Here is a 24137-nt window from a genome sequence, read left to right as displayed (position 1 = left end):
CTAACTATTTCCTTCGGTAAATAGGCTAAGATTTTCCTTATAAGCCCTATGGCTAATTAGGTATAGGCCTAGGTAATATTACGGCTCTAAATTTTATATCCCTTTTTCTATAGTAATACTATTAGTACTATTATTAATCGTTAGCTATAGCGCTATATAGTGGGCAATTATATAAGTAGCGTCGCCTTTTTAACGTCGCCGTACTCTTAAATTATATATTTAGACTTCTTATACGGCTAGGGTATTCCTTTCTTTTTAATTTTACGAACTATTTATAATTTAAATATGCGGAGGTTTATATATTTTTCTAAGTTATATAGGATAAATTAATAGACCCCTCGATCGCAAAGAGTATTTATTTTAATAAGATCTAATCCCTTATACGGCTTTTTAATAGTTATAATTATACCTTCTTTACGTAATTTAACTACTAGCTTAAAATTAGCTTTCTTTTTTATTATATAAAAGGTATTAATTACCTCGTTACTAATAATAAATTACCGTATTAAGGCTTACTATCGTAGTCTTCCGTAACGTCTTATTAATAGTATTAGTACCCTTTTAGTAATTTCCTTTTCCTCGTCGTTTATTCATACTATTATAACGATTTCGTTAAAAATAATTTCCTATACCTTTTTTATAGGTTATATAGTTTCCCCTAGCTCTTCTTTTTTTTATAAGTTAGAAATTACCTCGTTAAGATCTATATAGTACGGTTTAACTATTATAATTAATACTTTAAGTAACTAGTTACAATCTCTTATAACTATATAAGAGCGCTCGTTAATAAAAATTAACTTATATAACCTAGCTTATTATTAAGTAATTTCGCGCTATACTTATATATCCGAATTTAGTAATATATTTAGATTACCCCCTATATTAAGCCTATTGCGCATAATAATTACCTTATTAACTTACCTTTTTATACTTATTTTACGTAGTACCCGTATTACTTTTTTAATTACTTAAGCTCGTTAGCTTATACTTAGCGACGATAGTAAGGCTAAGGTCGTTCTTAAATATACTCTAAATATTAATAGCGTTAATATAAGTCCGTTAGGCCCTATAATATCGTTATAGTATTTAAGTACTATTTAGAGGTATTCGTTATTAATAGAATCCGGATTTTCCTTTTTAATAATTCTAAACGCCCTTTTTAACTACTAATATACCCTTTTTACCTTTTTAATATTATAATACGCTTTAACGGGTACGACTTTTAGTTATATACTATAGGCCGTTATATTATCCCTAAATTCTATTAACTTAAAGCTAGTACTAGCGTCGGTTCTAATACTATCTAGCAGTCCTTAATATATATCGATCTAGCTTTTTCGTAGGGCTACTTATACTATTTTTACTTATAAATCCTAAAGGAATTACCTTATTTAAAAGGATATAGCTATATCGATTATATATAATACTAACTAACTATTTAAATATAAAATATTAATAACGATTTCCTAGTTAAAGTTAAGTTTATTACGTAATTTAAACTTAAATCTGCGTAGGCTCTATATATTTATTTAGTATTAATAACATACTTTCGTTAACTACTCTAGCGCCCCTATTTTGATATTATTATTATTTAATTACTTTAAGAAGTTATATAGCCTCGTAACCGACGGGTACCCGAATCTTTAATATAGTTTTCTAAGCTTACTTTCCGTTAAGTAATTAATTAACTTCGTATTATTAATAAACTTTATAAACGCATACCCCTATTATTATTTAATTATCTTAAAATACTTGCCGCTAGAGATTCTATTCCTCGTATTATTAAATATAATACTTAGTTAATCTATATTTTTTAAATATAAGAGAAATAGGGTATTAATAAGTAAAATATAAAAAGTTATCGTTCCGAAATATATCTCTATTTTTACTATACCTAGGGTAATAATTTCCTTACTTAGGCCGAAACTAATTTTTATAATACCTACCGTTAACATATTAAGTATTACTAATATAATCTTTTATAGTACTTAAAATTACCCTTTTCCTTTAGTTAACTATTACGATACCTTAGTATTTAGAATAATCCTATAGAAATTATCTAAGCTATACTTTTTATTTATATAGAATACTTATACGAGCTTAGTATTTAAGGGATCTAAGTAGTATAAAAAGGACCCCTCTAGTTACCCCTAGATTTGCTTAGTATTATATTCTTTTTTTTTAAATATTAAAAGAGATAGCGTCTTCTTTTTAATTATTAAGAAAATAGGCTTTAGCCCTATTAAATTCGCCCTTTTAGCCGCCTCTATATTCGTTATCTAAAGGACCTTTTCTTATTATTTATAAATAAAAGCCTATTTATTAAGAGCTTTTATTACCCTTTATTTATTTAGCCTCGTATATTTTCTAAAAGCTAACGGGGCGAAAAAAGAGTAGTTAATATTATCGATTTTATTATAATCTAATTCGTTAATATAGGGGGTAAAATCTTCCTTATTTTTTAAATCTCTTATAGGGAGTATATACTTTAGGCCGCTATTTTAGTTATTATTACTAAGTTCCGTACCCCTAGATCTACCCTTATATATAATAAAGAATTAATTAAACCGACGAGGGTTAGTTTTATTATTTACTACCCTCGACTTTTTATACTATTTATATAATTTAATATACTCTTCTTCGGACTAATTACTTAATTAATATCTATCCTTTTTATAAATATAGTATTACTTTTTTTATTACCCTATTTATAAGTTAAATCTTTATTTATTTAATAAATCTAGGCCTCCTTATTAGCGATTACCGTATTTAGCCTCTTTTTTTTTTTTTATATATTTAATCGACCTAATATTATTAATAAGGGCTGTCGTATACTTAGAAATAGGTTTAGCGTAGTATTTTTATTTTAATATTAAAGCTAGATCTTAGCTTTAAATAGAGCGTTTTGTAATTTTTAGGTACTTAGTATAGGGTTATTTTTATTTCTAATATACGCTAGATTATAGTATAAAAATATCCGACTTTCCGCTCGTTTATCCCCTTATTTAACTAGGTTTTTACTAGCTTATCGATTCGATTAATAAGCTCTTTAAGGATCTCTACTCGCAATTTACCCTCTATTATCCTAGTTATAAATATAAAAAAAATCGCTTATAGCTTAGATAGGAGCTCTAGGTTCTTATTACAAGTCTCGAAGCGGCTTCGGATTGCGTTAATTATACTAAAAAAGTTATTTCGATCGAGATTATATATTACTTCGTAATAATAATTAAAGGCTTTACTTATAAATATAATATTAATTACTAAATAGTATTAGTATTCCCTAATTCCGACTTTTTCGTAATAATTATAAAATATTATTAGGGGTTTTTATAAAACCTTATACTTCCCCTTAGAGTATAATTTCTCTTTTAAAAATATCTTTTTAAAGTTTATAAATTACTTCGTATTTACCGCTAGATTTTCGGTATTTATATACGATCCCTATGTCGCTACGTATTATTAATAACTTTAGGTCGTTTATTTCTTTTTTTATTAACTAATCGGCGCCGAATTTTATATTAATAGCGGTAACGAGTTATAAATTAAAATAAGTAGAATTATCGATTATTATACTTCTAGTACTATATTTTACCCCGGTATATCCTTTTATAATAATAGATTTCTATTAGTAATTATAGGGAGGAAATCTAAGTCGTTTACCCTTTTTTTAAATTTATTAAAGTAATTATATGCTCTATTAACTTATACTTAGTTCTATAATACGAATTCCTCTTTTATAATTATTACTATTAATATTTTATATAGCTCTCGCGATTATAATTACGTTAGTAATACCCCTTACCCGTAGAGGAATCTATTAATTATTTTTATAATTCTTAGGCTTATACTTACGAACTATTCGTTTAGCTAGTAGCTAAGGTCGTTTATAATTTTATAAAATAGGGGTTACCCCTATAGCCCCTTTTTCTTATAAACCTTAGTTAAATAGATTAATATTACGTTAATTTACTTATTATTAAGCTAATCTACGATTTAGTATACTTACGTCCCTTAATAGTCCGGGTTAATATTTACTTACTTATAAGGGATTAGGATTCTATTTAAGATCGGGTTTTATCCTCTTCTTTTTTACCTTAACTTACTAAGGGTCGTACTTTAGTTTATACTTATATTAGCAATTATTAGCGTATTTAATCTTAATAAGAATATATTTAATCCGCGCGCTAGTTATAATAAATTTATACTTTTACTACCTAACGAATTTATTAAAGTTTAAGAGATTCTCGCTTCCTCTCGCCGTCTCGCTACTACTCTCGTTTTTACTATTTTTAGTAATTATTACTACCCTTTTAAATCGCTAGTTATTATACTTACTAAGATCCTCCTTTTTATTTAGTATAAAAGGGTAGGTTTTAGTAGTTCTTTTTTATAATAATAATAGTAAACGTTTATATTACTATAAAAAGATATAATAATTAGTCTTAGGATCTTTATTAGTTACTAATTTCCGCTATTTTGTATATTTCTAGCTTCTTAAGCCTCGTACTTTTTATAATTTTTAAATAGCTTCTTTTTTTAACTTACTTCTTTTAGGGTAGTATTTTATAAAAATAGTTAAAAATAAACGCTAAATAGCTCGTAAAAGAGCTATATAAGTTATTAAGAACCGTATAGGCCGTTAAATATAGTTAATAAAGTTAAGCCCTTCTTTTTATAAAATCGTAGATTTTAAAGACTTATTAAAAAATACCTACTTATTACTCGTACGTAATAAGGTTAAATACTTAGAGATTTTATTTTTTATAGCCTCTTAGTACCCTATTTTATATTTTTTAGGTAGTCTTTTTCGTAGCTTAATTACGGTTAGGTAATTATTACTTATTAACGATCCTTTTTATTACTTAGTTAATTTTTTAAAATTAATAATTTTGTACCGGGAGCTAGTATAAAAAGAAGCCCTTTAGCGGCCCTCTAAAGGATTCTTTTCTTTTCCCCTTAGATCCTCGTCTTTTTAGCTTTTTTTTAAACTAATAATAACTCTAACGAGAGGTTATAAGACTATTTTAGGGTAGCCGCCTTTTTTTTAAGTTAATCTCTAAAATTCGTAATATTCTTAACTCGATATTATTAGGACCTCTAAATCCCCTTTTCTCTTATTAAACCGTCCCCTATATTATATTTTTAAATAATACTTAGGGGGTAGTTAAAAGAACTATAAAGAGGTTATTTAAATTATAGGCTTAAAATCGTACTTATAAAATCCTCGTAATAATAGACTTTTTTATATACTATAGATCTCTTAGCTTAATAACTCCTATAAAGTTACTTTTATTACTAAGTAAGAATATTTACGTTTAAAAATCCCTTTTTTTAATTACATAGTACTCTTTTATATTATATTATTAAGCTTATTCGTTACGCTAATTAATTAAATAAGTAGTTATTACGTAAGTATTTCTTTTTATTAATTTAACTAGTTAATTTTTAATTACGGGCCGGCCGTAGAAAAGTCGTTTAATAAAAAAGCTACTTAGGGTAACGGTAAAAGGCTAGTTACTTAAGCGGTTTTATTAATTAATATAGTTTAATATAATAAACGTTAACTTTTTATAAATAATAAAGGGCTATAATTACTTAATTCTATGCGGTATTTAAAAATCGCCCCCTTTTTCGTTTACTTCCGTAAGGTTAATTAATATAAATCTCTTATCCCGTATAGTATTAAAAAGTCGTCTTTTTTATATAATAAGATACCTTACCGATTTACGATAATAAAATTTAATTATTAATTAGTATTAGTATCCTTATTATAAAGTAATTAATTCGAACCGTAATTAATAAAGAAATTAATTAAACTATATAAATATCTACGTAGTAGGTATAAAAAGGAGGTTCTAACTATAGGTTAGGCTGGCTATGATAATCGTAAATAGGGCCCCTAATTGGCCCCTGCGCAGTCGGCTGTATGCCGCGGTCGAATTGGACTTCTAATCCGACAGTAGGCTTACAACTAGGCATCTGCTAAAGGTACTACTAGGTTGAACTCATCAAACTTGGAGAAAGCTACGACAAAGCGTAAGAAGCACTATTCGAGATGAATTAGGCTAGTCTCTCAGCAAAGGGTAACGTATTGAGATGTCTCGACGGCACCTATTGGCATTTCCGACTGGAGGGCTCGGCAGAGCTCGGTCTGAGAAGAGCCGAGCACTGCATAAAACGTACAATGCCAACCGAGTCAACAGCTACAGAACAAAATATAACCCGGTCATGCTCGGAATGAATAATTCACAAACAGCCGTTGATCGATAATAGTAGATTACGCAGCTTCTGGTTGACTTTCAATTTTTCAAGCCAACATTCATGGAGCCATGGGAGAGAGCAAGCAAGGTTGAGCTTGTCGCTGATGACTCACCGCCTTTGGCAGAATGATTGGACCCACTGAAATTTCTCTCGCCGACCAGCGACGACGTGTGACTTGAATGAGCCGAATCGACAAAGGCAGACCCAAAATTTGGAACCATCATATGACTGCATGTTGAACTCATTTCTTCAACGAGCTACACGCCAAGGCACACGCGCTGCGAGCCGCCAATTCTGTACACTACCCTTGGCTTTACGCCTCCAATCACTTCGATTGACGGAACCTTCATCAGCCGCCTCTCTCACTCGCGCAGTGTACAGAGGCAGTGCGCCGCCACTCATCAGATTCTGCAGCAGCTGTCCAACTACCAAAAGTGGTGAAATTACCGTCAAAATGAGCGGAGACGAGCAGATCTTCACCTACGATGACAAGGACTACAAGGGCGTGACCGAGGGCAAGGCCACGATCCTGGTCCCCGCGGAGGTCAACGACAAGAAGGGCCAGCAGGTGTTCTACAACCCCATCCAGCAGTTCAACCGAGACCTGTCCGCGCTGGCCATCAGAGTGTACGGCGAGGAGGTCGTCGAGAGGAAGGCTGCGCAGGCCGCCAAGGCAGCCGAGGCCGCTGCCAAGCGCAGGGACAAGAAGAGACGGCGCGCGGCTGCGGACGAGGGCGGGAACCGGCCGGCCAAGGTGCAGGTTACGGACGACGGTAAGGCCGCTGAGGTCACCAACGGCGGAGAGCCGCAACCCGAGAATGGCGTCAATGGCACTGGTGCCGAGGCCGAGGTGCCCGCAACAGTCACGGAAGCCAAGGAGGGCCAGGCCGAGGGTGAAGACGCAAAGGCTGTGCCAGAGAAGGAGTCGGCGCCGCCTCGCTTTACCATCTTGGACGCCCTGTCTGCTTCCGGTCTTCGCGCGTTGCGTTACTCTCACGAGCTGCCTTTTGTGACGTCAGTGACCGCCAACGACCTGACCAAGAGTGCGATTGAGTCAATCAAATTGAACATGAAGCACAACGGTCTGGAGGACAAGATTGTGACTAGCCACGACGATGCGATTGCTCACATGTACCGGCGCATCGCAGACGACTTGTCGAACAGGGACCGGTTCGGTAACCCCAGCAAAGAGAACAAGTACGACGCCATCGACCTGGACCCGTACGGAACGGCCGCGCCCTTCCTGGATGCCGCCGTGCAGGCCGTCAGAGACGATGGTGGTCTGCTTGCCGTCACCTGCACCGACGGCAGTCACTGGGCAGGTCACTGCTACGCCGAGAAGTGCTTCTCCTTGTACGGAGGCGCACCCGTCAAGGGCCTTCACTCGCACGAAGTTGGCATCCGCCTGATTCTTCACGCCTTGGCGAGCGCCGGATCAAAGTATGGTCTCACCATTGAGCCGCAGTTGTCCCTCTCCATTGACTTTTACTGCCGAGTCTTTGTCAAGGTCCGCAAGTCCAAGGACGCGGTCAACTACCAGGGCGGCAAGACGATGATCATGTACAACTGCCCCGGGTGCTCGGCTTGGGAGACGCAGCCCATGGTCCGGACGCGCGCCGCGCCCAAGAAGAAGGAGGGTTACTTTTACAAGCACGGGCTGTCCCAGGGACCTCCTACCGACTCGCACTGCAGACACTGCGGCTCAAAGATGCACATCGCAGGACCCATGTACAGCGGCCCCTTGCACAATGCCGAGTTCATCCAGCGTATTCTCGACGTCTTACCGACGGTCGACAAGAACGTGTACCAGACGACGTCCAGAATCGAGGGCATGCTCCAGACAGCCCTCGAAGAGTATCTCCCGGGCCCGGAGCCTGCAGAAGATCTCGACCCCAAGGATAAGGAGCTGGCGAGGGTGGACCACTACCCCTTCTTCGTCATGCCCTCGCGGTTGGCCGGTACCTTGAGCACGCAGCAGCCGCCGGACGACATGTTCAGGGGTGCTCTCAAGCACCTCGGCTACCGCGTCACCCGAAGCCATTGCCGGCCCGGGAGTGTCAAGACGGATGCGCCGTGGGATACGATTTGGTTCGTTATGCAGGAGTGGGTTCGCCAAAAGGCGCCGGTGCGCACGGAAAAGATCAACTCGCAGATGCCGGCGTATAAGCTACTGGGCCTGGACAAGACGGATAAGGCAGCCAACGGGAACGCCACGGAGGTCAAGGAGGCTGATGCCCCGGTAGAGGTGGTCGAGGTGGAGGAGAAGGAGGAGGAGGAGGCTACCAACAAGGAGGAGGAAAAGACGGCGGATGTCGAGATGAAGGACGGCCCGGAAGACAAGGCCGAAGAGAAGCTGTCCGAGGAGGCGCTGCGCAAGACGCTCGTGTTCGACGAGAACCTCGCCAAGCTCGGCAAGCGCAGGGAGCAGAGAAAGTTGGTCAGATACCAGATGAACCCGCGGGAGAACTGGGGGCCCATGACGAGGGCGAAGGGGGCGTGATCGGACGGTACACAGCAGGAAGAAGAAAAGCAAAGTCGACTTTAGCCGAGATGAAGCATTACCAAAGTTTTATCAACACTTGAAGCCGTACAATGTGAGGTAAACGGTCACCATTTTTTTCGTCTGTTCGAGAGGCTGCAGACTGACGCGACTTCGTCCTAGATATCTGTATGTCTGCAACCTGACCCAGCCTCCTCGCCTTTGGTAGTTATGCGCCTTTCATTTGCACCTGCTTGGACAATCAATGCAACGATGTCATCTCCCGGGCATTTCTTCCTGTCCGTGGTCTCATTCGTCCCTTCTCGGACGGGCTTCTTCGCATCGGGGTGGCGGTCGCGCGAACCGCCAAGACCGCGACCAAGCATAGGCGCCAAATCGCGCCCTCTAAACCTCAAGTTGCAATGCTTGCGGTGGGATGGCCGAGTGGTCTAAGGCGACAGATTTAAGCTTAGTCAGCAACTCTGTTACTCGTGAGAGTGCGCGGGTTCGAACCCCGCTCCCATCATTTTAGCTTTTTGTGACATGTGTTTGAATTTGCGGGGTGTTGGCGGTTGTTTTTGTGCATTAAATAAGTGCGCAATTGGGTGACGGGGCTGAATTGGCTGTGTTATCAGTAACTTAAGGTCAGGAAAGGTAAAAAGCCGGCCTGTGCAACATGGTGCGGGCGGCGTTTCGGGGGTCGATTGGTCGGTCTTCCGGATGGTGGCAGCGGTTCGGGCAGCCACCCGGCCCCGGCTGGCTTGGCTGCTGGACTCGCTACCACAGGCGCTGTTTTCTGGGTGCTTTTGGTGCCCCGCCGCCCTCCCTTTCGCCGGGGTGACTACCTTAGGTAGCTTGATGAGGTGCGTCTGGTAACACTTGCAGAAATAACGCAATCGCTGGGTCTATGGCATATTTCTCACAAACTCATCCACAGCACCAGCCACAGGTTTGCAAGAGGCGATTTGTAAGTGAGGTGTGTGTCTCGACGCCAGGTAGGAGGGCAACACGCACGCTTACTATTCATCGCTAACCGGGGTTTTGGGATAGTATTGCCCACGCTTGCGGTGCCAGTGCATCCGGGCTTACTCCCAAGGTACTAAATAACCCACGCATCTCACTGCGTTGTAGAGGAGGAGGTACTCTTACGGCCACCTGCCTGAAGAGGATTCGTCTCGTTTTTTGGTCCATCAGTGCTTTCCTCAGTCCCTGGTGGCTAGCTGCCTGCTTGCACCTTCAAGTGTTGATAAACCTCGCATCAACGTCACCCGTATATCGCTATATTCAAACAGCTGGCAAAGGGGTTTCGAGGTGACAGACCTACACATTTTCTAGCCCAAGATTTTCGAATCAACTCTTTTCTTTCGAGATCGAGGACCAACATGAGCAACGTGGACGGCGCCGAGCCTTTGGGCGTGCCCCGCGCTCACGGTTTCGTGCCCCGCCACGCCCGCGATGCCGCCTTCACCGACGGCAGACTCACCTTCACCACGCAAAGCGGCAGTGAGTCCGCTCGCCCGGAGGAGATAGTCTTCATCATTCCCGCGAGAAGCGATCCGGGCTCGGGCCCTATCATCTGCGTTCTCAAAGAAGACCCCGAGGCCAAGGAATCCCCTTATCAGCTCGACATCATTCTGCTCGCGGAGGGCCAACTGCCTGCCGAGCTCACCAGCCGCGGCCTCCTGCTCCCGCAGCTTCCGGATCATCTCACGCCCAGGCCGGAAAGCCACGACGTACACTTTGTCGTCTCGACTAAGTCTGGTTTGGGTCACGCGCCAAAGTTCTGGGACGGCGTCGTTCAGCCTCTGATCCTGCTTGCCGGCCAAAACACGACGTCTGGAGATTTGGCATCTACTTTCTCTCCAGAAGGACTATCGGCCGCCCATGGCCTGCCTTCCAGCTTCAATGTCCTGATAACGGAAGACGCCGACAGCGTTCGCAAATTCGCAAAGGAGAGGTGGGCCGCCAGACGAGCCACCTCGAGCTCCGCCTCCTCGCCCCGGGCCGAGACCATCGTTCTCCTCAGCGGCGACGGCGGCGTCGTCGACCTCTTGAACGGGTGCGAGGAGGAGGAGGAGGAGGAAGAGGAGGGGAAGAAGGAAGCAGGATCATCCACCGCCGCCACGACACTACCGACCATCGCCCTCCTACCCCTCGGCACGGGCAACGCCTGCTTCCACTCCCTCCACAAGCCCCTCTACGTCGAGAAGGGGCCCTCGCACTTGGTTCTCGGCCTCCGCACCCTCTTCTTCGGCACCTCGCGCCCACTACCCAGTTTCCGCGCCTCCTTCTCCCCCGGCGCCCGTCTCATCTCTTACACGGCCGACCCGGGCCCGCACGCGCCCCCAAGCGAGAGCGAGGGCGGTGGCGGTGGTCACGGTGACGACGAGACGGCGCTCTCCCGCCACGACACGAGCGTCGACCATCTCTTCGGCGCCATCGTCGCCAGCTACGGTTTCCACGCCCAGCTGGTCTGGGAGAGCGACACGCCCGAGTACCGCAAACACGGTGACAAGCGTTTCGGCATGGTGGCGCAGGAGCTGCTCAAGGAAAGCCACGCGTACGTCGCCACAGTCGAGGTGCGGTCCCCGGGGGCGGCGAGGGGAGAGCAGAGGTGGAGGCGCGTGGAGCGCGAGAGGTTCGGGTACGCCCTCGCGGCCATGGTGTCGAACCTGGAAAAGACGTTCACGATCGCGCCGGATAGCGGGCCGTTGCAGGGCAGGCTGAAGCTGGTGCATTTCGGGGCCGTGGGCGGGGAGAAGACGATGGAGATCATGATGGCTGCGTATAAGGAGGGTGCCCACGTGGGTATGAAGTGGACGGATGCGGAGGGGAGGGAGGATTATCTCGGGTACGAGGGCGCGGAGGAGGTTCGGGTTACGATTGGGGAGTCGGATCCGCGGTGGCGGAAGGTGTGTGTCGACGGGACGATTGTTGAGATTCCTGAGGGCGGGTGGATGGCTGTTGAGACGCTGGGGAGGCCGCTTTTTGGGATTCTTGCAGATCGGTCGGTGGCGTAGGTAGGCTGGTAGATGAGGAAGGGACACGTCTGAGAGAGTGTTTGATGTGGCTGACGTGGTGACGGGGCAGGATATCTGTGGTGATAATGACTCGGCGTTTCCTTACGAATTATACAAGACGATAGATGGACTAGCTTTCGGTAGTCTTCAAGCTACTGAGACTTTTTGTTAATGACAGCAATCCTTCCAATCTGGCGAGGCCTTTGGAGCATCTTGATCTCCCTATCGCTGGTCCTTTGACATGCTATCAATGCCTGCACCTGAAATGCGCCGGCTGATATTGGCCACACCCCAAATACAAACAAGCTATAGAGCTGATGTCCTAGAACCTGCACACGAATTCACAACTCTCAACAAGGTAAGCAACTTCACCTTCCTCCCACTCGGCCCATGCTCTGCGGGAAGGGGGGACGCCTACTGCGCAGACGGCAATGGCTTGCTTACACGCCGACAAGCCACGAGACTCGGATTTTGGCACAGCAATATATGTTCGAATACCAACGCCGCTTCTGTTCTTGAAACCCCCCCGGTTTCAAGACAATGTAGTGTGCAAAGATTTATCCCCCCTGGAGACCTGAGAATCACACCGGTGCTGAAGCAACGTCTCGGTTGACAAATCCTTGAGAAAGCGTGGGAGGATGTGTCGTTCTACATGCCGGCGCGGGCAACCGAGGCGAGTTTTGCGGCCGTCTCGACATAAAGGGCGGAAAGGGACGAGGATCAGTCCTCAAAAGCAAAATGAATGACCTCGATTTGCAGTTGTCTTTGTAAGGGGTTCGTTCATTGTTCGCGCCGAGGTATACGTATCTTGAAAGGGACATCAACGTATGACAATATGGATTCATGCTCGAGCGTTGGATACACACATGGCAGCACTTCTCAACATCTAGAAGTGAAATAAGTCCGTAAAGACTTCAGAGTATGAGGCTGCTGTAAGTTCTCAATCATGGCACAAGAACCTGGAACCCAGTTACGTTGGTCGCTGAGTAAAACTCGAGCAATATGTAGTTAAATGCGGCCAGGTTCCTAAATCGAGGTACCTAGCAAGTAGAGATTACAAACTTCTTGCATAGCAATACTTTTTCCCAGATCATGATTCGTATGAGAGATCCTCTCATGTTTGAGCAGACAAGCCACAGGTGAGTCGGCACCAGCTCCGTGACGTTAGAATCACACGAATATGATGAGCAAACTACAAGCGCCGGTGTCCCAACAAACGCACAGCGTATTTTCTCAATCTCTAAAGCTCTCTAAATCGATTACGAGGTTGCACCAAAGAGGACTGTAGACTATCCTCCAGGATATAGTCAAGGGGCGTTTGTGAATAGCAAGCCTCTACTCCCCCCTCGGACTGGCTCACAGGAAAGACCAGGAACACAAACGCCGATGGAAATGGATACTTTCATCCCATGTTTGTCATGCCGTTTAGTAACGCTGGGTGGTCATATCAAGGCAACGAGGTGAGAGACTTTAGAGGTCCCAGTGTCAGTAAGACCAATCTCAACATCCGTGGTATATCATCACCAGCAGTTCGTAGACGTCAATCGATGAAGGATCTTCTCTCTACCTTGTGCCTAGGCTTCTCGGTTCATGTGGTCAACAATACTGAGCCCGAGACATTCTCACACATCCAGTCAGAGGGCATGAGGACCATCGGCTACAGCGATTTCTGGACTGAAAGACCCGTGAATGTGCGGACGTAGTCCAAATTGCAGCTCGCCGAGACTTGATTAGTCTCCTCAACGCCCCTAGTGCTAAATAGATTATCAACTGTCGTATAGCAGGCTCTGTTAAGCATAGACAGCCGGTTATCGTGCATATCTTGCTCAAGAAGGTCTACTTCCTTGAGGTTCCTGATGATACGCAGAGCTCTCAGTCCTTGTAAAGATCTCGGCTTGGGCTCTGATCTGTCGTCTTCCCAGATTGATGCTCTGCGCTCAATGTGGCAGCAGCAGCAGCAGCAGTAAGAAATCAAACACCAGTCAAGTTGCTCCCCTCCCTTTGTCAACTAGGTACCATCGCGGATGCCACGACGCATCGTGTCTGTACCATTTCCCTTTCCAAATCTCGTCTAGCCTCTTAGTAAGAATCGCTGGAGTGTCAAACAAAGTCCTTGCTGAGTTGAGACACAAGATTCGAGAACATCATGCAATTTGCTGATACTTTTCCTTTCTTTTCGCCGTGGCGGCGTCATAAACGCATGTGTCGCCCAATCCACAAATGTGTTTTGATCGTCCAGCTAACATGCATTGGCCGTGATCTTCCTGGGGTTGCAATGACGGGAGAGTTATTGAGGGCCGTGACAATCTCTCGATCGCGTGAGCCGTGATGAGACGTCTTCCTAGGAGAAGATTTGGCAATTGCCTGGCTTTTCCATTCTGTCAATCGATATCGAGGAAGATAAGTAGCCGTCAAGCCTCCCGGCCGGATTAGGCAAGCACATTTTACTGCGATATCTAACTCGATGGCGTGGGGGGGACGGAACCCATACATGGATGTTGAGATACCTGTACATCTATAGGTTTTCCTGGAGACTTTGAAATATAGCGTGATCACATCAAGGGTCCCCTTACACGTGTATTCCTTGATGTATCTACGGATTGAATTACGTATTCTGAGGGTATTCTCAGGGTATTCTCTTGCCTGCTCTTCGACAGGCCATGTCGTTCTTCGAGTACTCTACCGGCCTGTATCTAAAATTGTTCCCCATGAAGAAAGAGAAGATGCAAAGAGAAAATCCTGAAAGCAAGGCAAGCCAACACTTCCCTTGACCTAGATACCTCATCCTTCGCAGGCTCAAAAGCTAGACGTATGAGCTTTGACCGTGTCATTGGGGCTCTTGCGCCATTCAAATGCCTCTCACTTTATTTGGTCCTCATATCTTTCTGCAAGATACCCTCTCTAAAATACAAAATGACGATGAATACAGTTTCTCGAAAAAGATTCAATCGAATTAACCCATGTGAAGCTCAATCTCATCTACGCAAGCGGGTCATTTACGACAAAAAAGAGCTTGAAAGAAGCTTCTGCCACCTCCAAAGACGCATGAAAGCCTTGAGGCAGCCTCAGTGACATATCAATAGAAATCCGGTACCCTCGGAGCCCAGACATCCCACTAAAAATGACAAGAGGAGATTGAACTGAACGCCCCCAAGAAGCATGACGTCTCCGCGTACGCACTTTAGCAACAAGTGTAAGTAGTCGTGCCCCCCCTCCGTTCAGCCTTGACTCTAGACACCATAGCTGCTCATCAATAAGCAGTATACGATAGTAGCCCCCTCTTGCGGAAACACAGTAGCCCATGTTTGGGTGTTTCGAGACACCTGACCACATTTCCATGATGGACTGAAAAGACAGGTGATGAACTACCCCCTTTTGGGTCCACTGATTCTCCCTGAGACACCAGAGCAGAGAGTGAGTCTTGTCTTCCTTCCCATTGCCAGGGACAAGGGATGAGGGACTGAGACACCGCGTTTGTAGACCCACATTCGCGCAGATGAAAGTGAGACTCTCATGCCGTCACGAAATTTATGATGGGGGAAGGGGGGGGGAAGGTTCCGATTCACATACAGCCGGACCCGAAGCCCTCCCCCCCCCCCCCCCCCTCAAAACAGGGAGCCGGCAACCCGCAAGCCACATGGCGCTTGTTTTCCTTGGTCACCACTTCACTCCCAGCCGTGACCCAGCCACAGAGACGTTGCATTCTTCGGCAAGAGGGATAAGGACCGGGAACGAAAACAAGTTGGGAAGACGTTTTCCGTTCTCGGCCCTAGGTAAGCCCGTGGAGGGCATGGAAAAAGAAAAGAGGAACACGGCTATTGCCAGTAGGGCAGCAAACCCGAGTGAGTAATTCATGACGCAGGCCGTAAATGCCCGCTGTTGTGCACCCCTCGGCCCGACGAGATCGTAATCAGCCACCACCCCTGCCGCCCCATTTGAACATGCCTAGATCGTAAGAGTGGCTGTCCCCTTGAATGTTCGTATTTCGCGCGTAAAGCCACTCGGCTTCAACGATACGTAGCGGCTCTCGATCGAGTAAAAAATGTCACGAGAGGCATCGTATCGTTGGTGGTTCCTGGGAAGGACGGCATATCGAGCGATGATTGAATATATCTGGCAGATCACCGAACGAGGCACCCAGTAGGAACGTCCTGTGTACTCTGTTGCTCAGAAAGGAGCAGCATCCGCAGATTCAGTGCAACTGCGCGCTGCAGGGATCTGGCCCTGAGTTTCTCAGGGATTATGCGGCAAGTCCTTGAAGCTGGAGCTATAACTCTTGCCAAGAATGATCGTGACATTTGAGGAACGAAAGGCGGCTAGAAAGCGCCGGGACTCGAATGACCACCACGAGCTAACGACGATCAAGGAACGGAACGGGGGTTAGCTTGGCAAGGGGAATCGCCCTAGACACAGTGTGGCGGCAGTTCAGGGTCTTCCCAGCTCGTTTGCGGCAGCTTTACCGCTGGCTGAAAGACGCGTGGCCGGACTTTGTGGATTTGGCGAAAGACTAGAGCAAGAGGGTGACACGGTGGGCAATGCCAGCTGAGAAGAAGGAATGGTGACCATTGTGTCGTCGGTACCATGTCACCATGTCAGCGGATGACGGCGTGGTGAAGGAATCCAGAGGTTGTGATCTGCATGTAGTAAGACGTAGGGGGGATGGTGTCGCATTCCTTCCAGGAGCGCTGGAGCGCGAATGTGCCAGCTTAGGAGGGTCAGATGTGAGGATCTCTAAGGATATCGGTAAGGCTGAGGAGGATTGAAAGTTTGTACAACGCCAGCACTGGCTCCAGTTACATGTGGAGAGAGGCGAATTGAGTTGCTTACTACTAGCACGAGATGCTGACGAGAGACAGGCTGTGTAAGTGTTGTTCTGGTTGCCAGCTAGAGCTGGAATGCCCTGATGAACTGGGGAATTTGGCGATGTATTCAGCGGTGAAATTACAGTGAGTAAGTAGATGATAGAACGCGGGCCCTGAGACCGTTAGCCAGGAGCGGACGAATAACGTAGGAGCAGGATGATATTGCCGAGACAAGGGCAAGGCTGGAAGTAAGACTCGGGGAAAGGGAGGTGACCTGCCATGGAGCAAGGGTACGAAATCGATGACGCTCTGAAAGGGTCTGAGATGGAAGCCGACATTCCGTCCACGACCACGTTCAAGTCCAATTCTGGATGCAAAAGTGTGATATGGTGGCTGATATTGAGAAGGATGGCGCATGGTCAGGGAAGAAAGAGATTGGAAGGCTGGCGAAAGGTAGTGTAGATGGACCAGGTCAGGCAGGCAAGGTGTCAGAGTCCGGGAGAGAGTCTGGGCCCATTGAACGCAGCAAGTGACAAGAGTACCCTAGGTACCTTAAGGTAAGCTAAGGTAAGTGAGGTGAGGTGCCATCTTTGTCATCGGATCATCCCTTCGGTGTTCGGTGAAGGGTACCCCGCACCCGGGCCGACCACAACCTTCCCGTCTGGTGGACGCTCACCATCACCGGGTCGCGCCCTGTGCACTGTGCACTGTGCAGCCTGTCCAGCATCCTAGCGCACCGTTCGTCCCATCCACTTTCCCATCCAGATTTCACCGATACTCGACGACGTGTCTTTTCTGGAATTCTTATAAGCCAAGGCTGGTCGTTAGTCGAGCTATCTCAGCGCAGACCAAGGACGGAATTAGCCGTGGCATTTTCAACAAAAGCTAATCTGGCTGCAAGCGGCCGCACTTATAAGATATGCCGGGCTGAGAAGGCTGATCCCCGCCACGGGACGCCGTCGCTGTAGCTAGGCGCGCGCAGGGCCTGGACCCAGCTAAGGTGGTAAGCTCCTACCTAAGCAGTGCTAAGCAAGCTAAGGTAAGGTAGTTACTAGCCCCCTCATGCCCAGGAACGGAGCAAGTTGCAAAACACATAGGTAGTGACATGCTATCGATGCTTTCTCTCGTGCAGTCTCTTCCCCCACTGTCACCTTTTTTTTTCCTTTTCCAATACAAAACCTCTGACTCGTCCGCGTAGACTCGGAAATCTGTCGAGGGGGGAACCGTGAGACAAGTGGAAAATGAGAGACAAAAACATGGCACGCGGGGATTGAAAGCCCGCAATGACAAAATATCTCAGACATTTCTGCCTCTCAAATATCTTAGCGGAGATACCTCCGGGGGCCCCTCTTCGGCCGCCCACCGTACCTCTAGGCTACCTTATCCCTCCCATCTTTTTCTGGAGGTGCTCTCCTGGTCTTCCCCCCACCATAGTCAGGCCCATGGTGCTAAGTCCAACAGGGACAAGGCTAATAAGGCCCAGTGGTCTCGGAGATGCAAGACTAAGTAGGTAAGCCAAGCCCATTTCGCACTCCATTCCGTTCCCCGTCTGCCACTCGTGCGCGCCTCTTAGTTTATCCTTTCTTCTTTTTCTGCCCGCCCGCGGAAGCTGCCTTTCCCATCCCCCCTAGAGGCCTAGACCAAAACCAAAAAAAGTAACTCGAAGTTTCCTAGCTAAGCTCCTTCCTCCCCTCTCTCCACAGAATGTCACTCAAAAACCTTAATTGGACATCAATCCAAAAAAAAAAAAAAAAGTTGTGGAGTTCTTTCCCCAAGAATTTGCTCACAAAACACCAACCACCAAACGTGCCTGCCTCACCTGCACCCATGATCTGATCTTAGGTAAGGTAGCAGCTACCTTGGGTGAGGCTGGGAAGCAACGATGAGCTTATGGAAGGAAATTACAGGGGATCATTGGTAAGCGAGCATTCACAAAGATAAGCACCGGCGAGAAGGAGGCTCCGAAGATCCGAGGAGACGACGAATAAGACGAGTTATGCATTTTCGGACCTGACCTCCGTGTTCGAGCGTATCTTTTCATCCTGTCGCCTGCCAAACCTGGCCAGACTCACAACCTTGCGATCGCAGGTTCTGCACCCCCCCAGTGGCTAGGGTATAGAATACAGGACGTCGAATCTCAACCCTCCTCTTTTCCAGCCTTCTCATCTTACCATTTTACACCCGCTGCTATTTGCCCATTTATCGAACAATGGACAAAGCCAATCTCGTCGCAATTTTCGAATCTGGTAACAAGAGGCATCAGCCGAGATTGCCACTTTCCGGCGATTCGGGTCGTGCATACCGTCATCTGTGTGTCCTTTCGGTCCCTACAACTGCCAACCACGGGCCATTCCGACCGTTTCTTCCCTTACCTAAGCCCGTCACCCGTATCCCCTGCCTTCCTCTCAACCACTCTACTCCCTACTCCACCTTCTCCATCTTAAAAATACTAGGTGGGTACGTACTCTGTACCGGACTTGTATCTCTTAATCCGGGCTCTATTATTACTGCATGCCTCAAGGTAGGTATGGACAGGAGGTAAAATTGCTTTTCCCTTCCATCCCACTTTATCAATCCCATCACATCATCGCACCGAAAAGAACTACAATAACCATTCATCCAAATTTTGGCATCTACATGCACCCATACGACTGGGACCTTGGGGCCCTCATCCGATCACAACGACACAGCCCCCCTTAGATCACAAAAATGATGATCACAGGGTAGGCGCCCAAGAACGCAACTGACGCCGTGCGACAAGTCCACCCAACCAACCATCCGGTGGAAACAAGCCTCTTTCCGTCACTCAAGATACGCACACATACATACCCCCCCAACATCAAACGGGTCGCCGCGTCTTTTGCACAGCCCAAGAAGCCTGAACAGCCAGTTCAGCAGAACGGGGACTAACAGAGCCAAGAAAAGAAAACTTCATCTCCCACACACTTTACCCCCAAAACAAATTGTTCCCAACTCCTTGAAAAGTGAGGTAATCAGATACCTAACTCGATCCGCATGCACCCGTCGGCGTCTCCCGCTCACGCGCATGAACCAACGGCTTCCTACATCACCATCGCTGAAATTCTCTCATCATTCCCCCATCCCTCTCAAGCCCCCCCCCCCCCCCTTCCCCTTCTCACTTACAGCTGATAAGTTTGCAAAGCTCGCGATCCCGTCTGCCCACCCTCTCCAAAATAGCAGAGCACCTGAACAGCTCTCTTCTGACCGTCTTCCCGTCGTTCATGCTGTGTTCCGACAAGGTTCGTATAGAACCATACCGGCGGGAATTCAACTTCTTTTTCTTTTTCAGCGACTGATTTCCCTTGCTTTGCTTTTTGCACAAAGGACCACACTCTTTCTGCAACTCTCTCTTTCCATACCCTCCCGTGCCCTCTTTACACCCTTTCCCCCCTTCTCGTCGACTTCATCTCTCCGTATCCTTCCCCTCAGTCCCTCGTCCTCTTCTAACTGGTTCGCATCGGGTATGTGACAGAAGGCCCAATGGAACCATCCCCTCCCCCCCTTGAACGAGAGAAAAGAGACAATTCTGCAATCTGCGGGACCTCACGACAGTCTTGACCCCAAACAAGGCCCTTTTTCATCCCCCCCCCCCCTTTCCCACTTCCCAATCACCCCCTGCCCTGCCCCCCTCGTGAAACCCACCACACCACCCACGAACCCGTGAATGTGCCAAACTAAACACCACCACACACCCCCCTTCTACCACAGTAGACCAGACCTGCCTTCCAGCCATCGGGTAGGTGAAGGGCTCATATTGGGTGGAAATTAGCAAGGGCTGGCTATGATCTCCGGGCCAAGCCGACAGAGGCAGCTCGTGCAGCTCGTGCAGCTCGTGCAGGGGTAGGGATACCGGTAAAGAGAAAGGGAAGGCATGTCGCAAAAATTCCAAGTTTGCTTGCCTTTTTTTTTTTCCCCTACCCTGCATTTTCCCAATTCTCTCTGGCACTTTTCTCGTAGCTTACAAGGGGGGGAAGAAGGAAAAAAAAAAACGGGCGGGATGCTCATCCTCGCCCACCCTTCCCACTGTCATCCCCCTTCGGGCTGTGACCCAGCCCAAGCCGGCCTTTCCTTCCCTTCTGCGCGGCTGCGCATCCTGTCGCATTTCAGCCATACCCGTCGTCGGGACTTCTTCAAAGACGGACAAGGAGACTTTTTTTCGCACTCTGTCCAGTCAGACCGCCGTAGCGGACAATAGATCCGGAGCTCGTTCAATATGCGGCACAACTCCCATAGATACATAGAGACACATAGAGCATGTCAAGGCACCACGTAGGGCATCATGTTTTGGGGGGTGGGATAACAATGTCAAAAGTTTTCGCCGCAAAGGACAAGAGTATGTGGGAAAGGGTCAAGAGCTCAAGCTTAAAGTTGCCACAATTGATACACCCCCCTCAAAAAATAAAATAAACAAACCAAGTACCTGGCATCGGCACCCGCCGCTGCTTCCCCAGTACCTGGCCCTCCAGGAGAAACCACACTCAGTCCGTTCCGCTTCGAAACTTCGTACGCCGTCATCCTCCCCACCTTCCCCGTCCATACGTTCGAGCACTTCGTCTCCATCCGTTATCTCCTCATGCCGTGGTATCTTTCTCTCCTTAGTATCCGACTCGATAGGAAAATAAAAAACTTTGTCTTTGTTGAAGCGAATGTTCCTTATCCTCACATTATTACTACACCGCGTGGCCTTTCGAGAAAGAGGGGAGGGGGTGGGGTTACAACAGAGGAGGAGGAGCCGTGAACGAAGGAAACCCCAAACATGAACGGGAAACAAAACAGAGAACAAGATCCCAAACAACAATGCGCGGCGGGTATCCCTAACAATGTCTGTCTGTCGTTCACCGTGTCCCGCCTCCCCCCCCTCCCTCTGGCCGCCTGGCCGACAATGTCCTTTTTGTTTTTCCCAAACTTTTCCTTCCCAAGATGTTTCAACGTCGGGGTGTGCTGGGGGCAAATTTCCCTCCATCCCATTTCAAACCAACAATTATCTTTCTCTTTTCCGCGCGCCAATTCGCCGTGACCCCTTTGTTTTGTTTTTCCCCCACCCATGTTGTGCTTACTCAATGTCAACGATGCATTCAGTCTCATTCGGGTATCGAGTGGTGTTCCTGATGCCTGTGTTGCTCCCATACGCCAGAATCTCGCCTTCGTGTTTATGCCAAATTTTCATTATTTCCTCGGAAAACGAAACCAGAAGAAGAGGACACCAAGGAAAAAACAGCTGTTTGCTGATAAACGGTTTGCCCGCTTCTGCTGGTGGGCCCAACCGCTGCAGGGTTCCTCATTGTACAGACCGCGATCCACCATGGCGGCCTTGGTGTTCGCAAGAATTGCTTGTGTTCATGTCTCTTCATGTCATGTTGGAGACATTGACACCGGACGGGGGCACCATTGTTGGATAGTACCCACCCGACGTCGGCTTGCCCTCAAAAGGACCGCATCTTTGGTTCGACATGAGTGCCCCAGGTTGGAAAATGCTTGGCAACATCGCCCCCTCAGGATCCCGCTTGACTCTGTCGTGGAGAGGGTCGTAGGTTGGCGTCATGTGCGGTACCAAGTTGTCCTGCGCGTGGCGGCTATGGGTGAACATTTCCACGCCACCCCTGGAATCGCTCGTGTCGTAAATATGACCCGGATAATATTGGTATTCCTTCGTCGTCTCGATGGCTTTGGCGTCTTCTGGCGGCAGCATGGTTTCGAGTTCTGGATGGTGTCGTGTCGACCCGTAATGGGCGCTTCCCCGGGAGTCGAAGCCTCCCCCGTATCCGCTTCCGACCATCGCACCTGCGGACCCAAAGTCGGGACCGATGATCGAGTTAGTTGGGTATCCGGTGAAGCTCCCGCCCGAGCCTCCTGGCCCGCTGCTTGTGCTGGCGCGCCTCTCGCTCTGATAGTGCCCTGGCGACCGGCCACGCACAATCATCTTGGCCGACTTTCGATAGGCGACCCGTACATAGTTGTCCGGGCCTTGCGATCCTACATCGGCCCACAACTCGATCAGAAGGTGATAGTACTGTTGGGCAGCTCGCCTCTTCCCATTGTTTGCTGTAGCCTGCTTGAACTGGATGCGCTCAAATGTGTGTTCTGTCTGGTACGAGTCACCGCCACCTTGTTGACCAACGAATCCACCTGGGGCGTCATACCCGCCGAGTCTTGACGAACCTCCTATCCCGGTATCGTGGGAGTAGAGGCCGAGAGGATGCGACATTTGAGGGTGTTTCGGGTGGAGGCGCACTTTGCCCGGTTTCTCGACGGGACCTTTGTCTCTTTTAGGCGTATGCTGTACGAGGTCGATAACGTGGGTATCGTTCTCAGCAACAACAGCAGAGATGGACATGGCGAAACCGAGAACTGAGTACGGTTGTGTCGAGCCTTGCGGTGTGAATTGTAGACCCTGACCAGGATAGTGCGGGGTCAGGCCGAAGGAGCAGATGCAAGAAAAGTAGTTCCTCCTGTAGCAGGTCCAGTCTCCTTCAGACTGGAAGAAGCCCTTGTCGATATTGCCTTGTATGTCAATCTTGACTTGCCCCATGTTTCCGTCAGTGTATTGGAGAATGCCGAGGGGGTTGATGCTGCCCAGTGGAGGCACGCTCGCCTGTGCCCTCGAGGAGGACGAAGGGTAGTGACCGGAGTCCATCCTCAGAGCCGTGGGCGCCGTGAAACCGGTAATGGGACTAGACGTTGGCGAGATGGGGTGACGGCGTAGAGCAGTTGGGTACGATGGAGATCTGGGCTGGTGCTCCGACACCCTCCTGAAGGATGGCGTCGCTGGAGAGTACTGGTCTCGAGTGCTGATGTGTGTGCCAGGATGGGGTAATGCTGTGGAGCGGTGGGCATGTGCCATACCCGTTGAAGAGGTGCTACTGTCAAGTAAGTCTGTGAGTTTGACCATGTCTTTCTATCTTGACAGCATAGGATCGATTCCATCTGGTAGCGTGTCGGAGAGGGGCAACAGTGTGCAACCTACTTTGAACCCAGGCGAGGCCTGACGACGTCCAGGCTGGGGTAGACGTGAGAGGTGGCTGGATGGTAGAAGCCGCCGTCAGCGGAGTACGGAGTGGTGTTGCTTATAGGTGGATTGAATAGGTTTAAGAGTGTCGACTGTTGTGGCGGGCCTTCGATCGTCGACAGAGAAGCATTGGCGTTGTGTTCGTATCTGATGTTCTCGTCAGCCCGAGTGGCTCCCCGAAAGAAGAGGCTTGTACAAAGCAAAAGGGTTGGAGCCTGGCACGACAACTGCTGTACCGCATCCGCATGCGAGACACAGTGTCAGTGCTACCAACTCGTCGTACTGCCAGCAGCGTGTTGCACAACGGCCAGCGGATACAGGATCGGGTCATGCGAGGACGCACAACCATCTCGCTGCGATAGGCGGGAACGCCTGCGGATTTCTAGTCGCACGTTGGTTGCCAGAAGGCAGCTACCCACGCCTGTCCATCCTTCGCCGCTGCAAAGATCAGATGCCCTTGTCTCTGCATACGTCTTTTCCGCGTCCAAGGCACGCCAAACTAGGACGCTGAGCCGAGAACCGATCAGAAGAGAAGAATTCGAGCC

At 47.3% G+C, this 24137-nt stretch overlaps 4 protein-coding genes and 1 non-coding gene across 5 annotated transcripts; 3 read left to right on the top strand and 2 right to left on the bottom strand.

Annotated features, from left to right (window-relative positions):
* Nucleotides 1-6718: 6718 nt before the first annotated feature.
* Nucleotides 6719-8764, top strand: CLUP02_17526 (N2,N2-dimethylguanosine tRNA methyltransferase; the record flags this gene model as incomplete). Its single annotated transcript, XM_049296435.1, has 1 exon — nt 6719-8764. One exon carries the CDS (start codon nt 6719-6721, stop codon nt 8762-8764), a length of 2046 nt encoding a protein of 681 aa, XP_049137659.1.
* A 409-nt stretch (nt 8765-9173) lies between these two features.
* CLUP02_tRNA344 lies at nt 9174-9269 on the top strand. The gene has a single exon. It is a non-coding gene; the product is annotated as a tRNA-Leu (tRNA).
* An 856-nt stretch (nt 9270-10125) lies between these two features.
* Nucleotides 10126-11763, top strand: CLUP02_17525 (diacylglycerol kinase catalytic domain-containing protein; the record flags this gene model as incomplete). The annotated part of the gene is made up of 1 exon (XM_049296434.1): nt 10126-11763. One exon carries the CDS (start codon nt 10126-10128, stop codon nt 11761-11763), a length of 1638 nt encoding a protein of 545 aa, XP_049137658.1.
* A 9171-nt stretch (nt 11764-20934) lies between these two features.
* CLUP02_17524 (uncharacterized protein) lies at nt 20935-21549 on the bottom strand (the record flags this gene model as incomplete). The annotated part of the gene is made up of 1 exon (XM_049296433.1): nt 20935-21549. The coding sequence occupies one exon, from the start codon at nt 21547-21549 to the stop codon at nt 20935-20937; it is 615 nt and encodes a 204-aa protein (XP_049137657.1).
* Nucleotides 21550-21933: 384 nt separating this feature from the next.
* CLUP02_17523 (NDT80/PhoG like DNA-binding family protein) lies at nt 21934-23475 on the bottom strand (the record flags this gene model as incomplete). Its single annotated transcript, XM_049296432.1, has 1 exon — nt 21934-23475. One exon carries the CDS (start codon nt 23473-23475, stop codon nt 21934-21936), a length of 1542 nt encoding a protein of 513 aa, XP_049137656.1.
* Nucleotides 23476-24137: the final 662 nt, after the last annotated feature.

Source organism: Colletotrichum lupini, chromosome 10 (genome assembly GCF_023278565.1).
Source record: "Colletotrichum lupini chromosome 10, complete sequence".
Lineage (NCBI taxonomy): Eukaryota > Fungi > Ascomycota > Sordariomycetes > Glomerellales > Glomerellaceae > Colletotrichum > Colletotrichum lupini.
Note: the sequence above shows the minus strand (reverse complement) of the source record. Positions and strands in the feature narration are given on the sequence as shown.